The sequence below is a fragment of the Carcharhinus amblyrhynchos genome, unplaced genomic scaffold, assembly GCF_965287045.1.
Source record: "Carcharhinus amblyrhynchos unplaced genomic scaffold, sCarAmb.v2.hapA scaffold_53, whole genome shotgun sequence".
NCBI classification, from domain to species: Eukaryota; Metazoa; Chordata; class Chondrichthyes; order Carcharhiniformes; family Carcharhinidae; genus Carcharhinus; species Carcharhinus amblyrhynchos.
The window spans coordinates 1550931-1552641 of NW_027649794.1; the positions used below are offsets into that span (position 1 = coordinate 1550931).

General features: G+C 42.7%; 1 protein-coding gene across 1 annotated transcript in view; it reads right to left on the bottom strand.

The window, feature by feature from the left end:
• The window catches only part of LOC145337578 (nectin-1-like), a 28450-nt gene extending 27247 nt beyond the window's left edge, over nt 1-1203 (bottom strand). Inside the window, 1 exon segment of the mRNA XM_080182368.1 lies at nt 1116-1203. Coding sequence (XP_080038494.1) covers nt 1116-1164 — 49 coding nt within the window. The 5' untranslated portion in view covers nt 1165-1203.
• Nucleotides 1204-1711: the final 508 nt, after the last annotated feature.

Consider the following 1711-nt stretch of genomic DNA (forward strand, 5'->3'; position numbering starts at 1 on the left):
CCTGTTTAGAAGGACAAGATCAGCAGATACCTGGGAACAAGTTCCTCCCCAAGCCACTCACCGTCCTGACTTGGAAATATATCGGCCGTTCCTTCGCAGCCAATGGGTCAAAATCTTGGAATTCCCTCTCTAATGGCACTGTGCAACCCACAGCCCATGGACTGCAGCGATTCAAGAAGGCAGCTCACCACCACCTTCTCAAGGGCAACTAGGGATGGGCAATAAATGCTGGCCAGCCAGCGACACCCATGTCCTACAAATGAATAATAAAAACACATACGTACAAACTCATATAAACACACAAACACACACATGCACAATCATACATGAAAACACATATGTATGCATACATAGATATAAATACACATACATACATACATATAAAAGCACAAATACATGCACACATACAAGTACACACATATATTTTAACACCTGTACACAAATGGATGACATGGTGGCACAGTGCAAAAGAACCCAACTTCGATTCCCGATTTGGGTCACTGTGTAGAGTTTGCACATTCTCCCCATGTCTGCGTGGGTTTACACCGGGTGCTCCGGTTTCCTCCTACAGTCCGAAAGATATGCTGGTTAGGGTGCATGGGCCATGCTAAATTCTCCCCCAGTGCACCCGAACAGTGTGGCGAAGAGGGGATTTTCACAGTAACTTCATTGCAGTGTTAATGTAAGCCTATTTGTGACACTACGAAATAAATAAATGCAAATATATATATACGTGCATACATATAAAGATGCACATATACATGTAAATGCACACACATACATGTAAATACATATATACATACAGACACACAGAAGCACAATTATATTCACAATTCTCAGTATGGAGAAATGTTGAGATGGATCTTCCACCCATTTAAATGTCACACTTCAATCGACTAAAATGTCCGCACCAGCAATACATATTTAAAATAACGCATGAATACAATAATAACTTCCCTGGGAACAAGTACATTCCAACCCACTAAAATTAGCAATAGACATTTTCACAGTGCCCTTTCTACAGGGCACACTTTCATTTCACAATAGCATCTCCTGGTTGCGTTTGCCAAGGAACTAGTTCAGAAGGTTCAGGGCTCGGGTCAAGCGAAACCTACCTGCGGAAAGAAGCAGCTGGAGAAATAAAACAAGACCCGTTAAACTCATTGCCAACACTCGAGTCAGTTAGTTTCCAATTGTAGCAAGGTTCTTCCTCAAAATGTGGAGAGTAACGGCAGCATGTCCCTATGTGGCCAGCTGCAATTAAAGAAAGCAGAAATGGGTGGCAGTGCTCAGCAGGTCTGGCCCTGTGTAGACATGATCTATGATCTAGAGATGCCGGCGTTGGACTGGGGTAAACACAGTAAGAAGTCTCACAGCACCAGGTTCAAGTCCAACCAGTTTATTTGATAGTAATCTCACAAGCTTTTGGAAACGGTGTTCCTGGAGTGTTATGGTAATGTTATATAAGGCATTGGTGAGGCTGAATTTAGAGTATTGTGGACAGTTTTGGTCACCTAGTTACAGGAAGGAGGTAAATAAGGTTGAAAGAGTGCAGAGAAGGTTCACAAGGATGTTGCCAGGACTTGAGAAGCTGAGAGAGATTGAATAGGTTAGGACTTTATTTCCTGGAGCGTAGAAGAATGAGGGGAGGTTTGATCGAGGTGTATAAGATTTTGATGGGTATGGATAGTGAATGCAAGCAGGCTTTTTC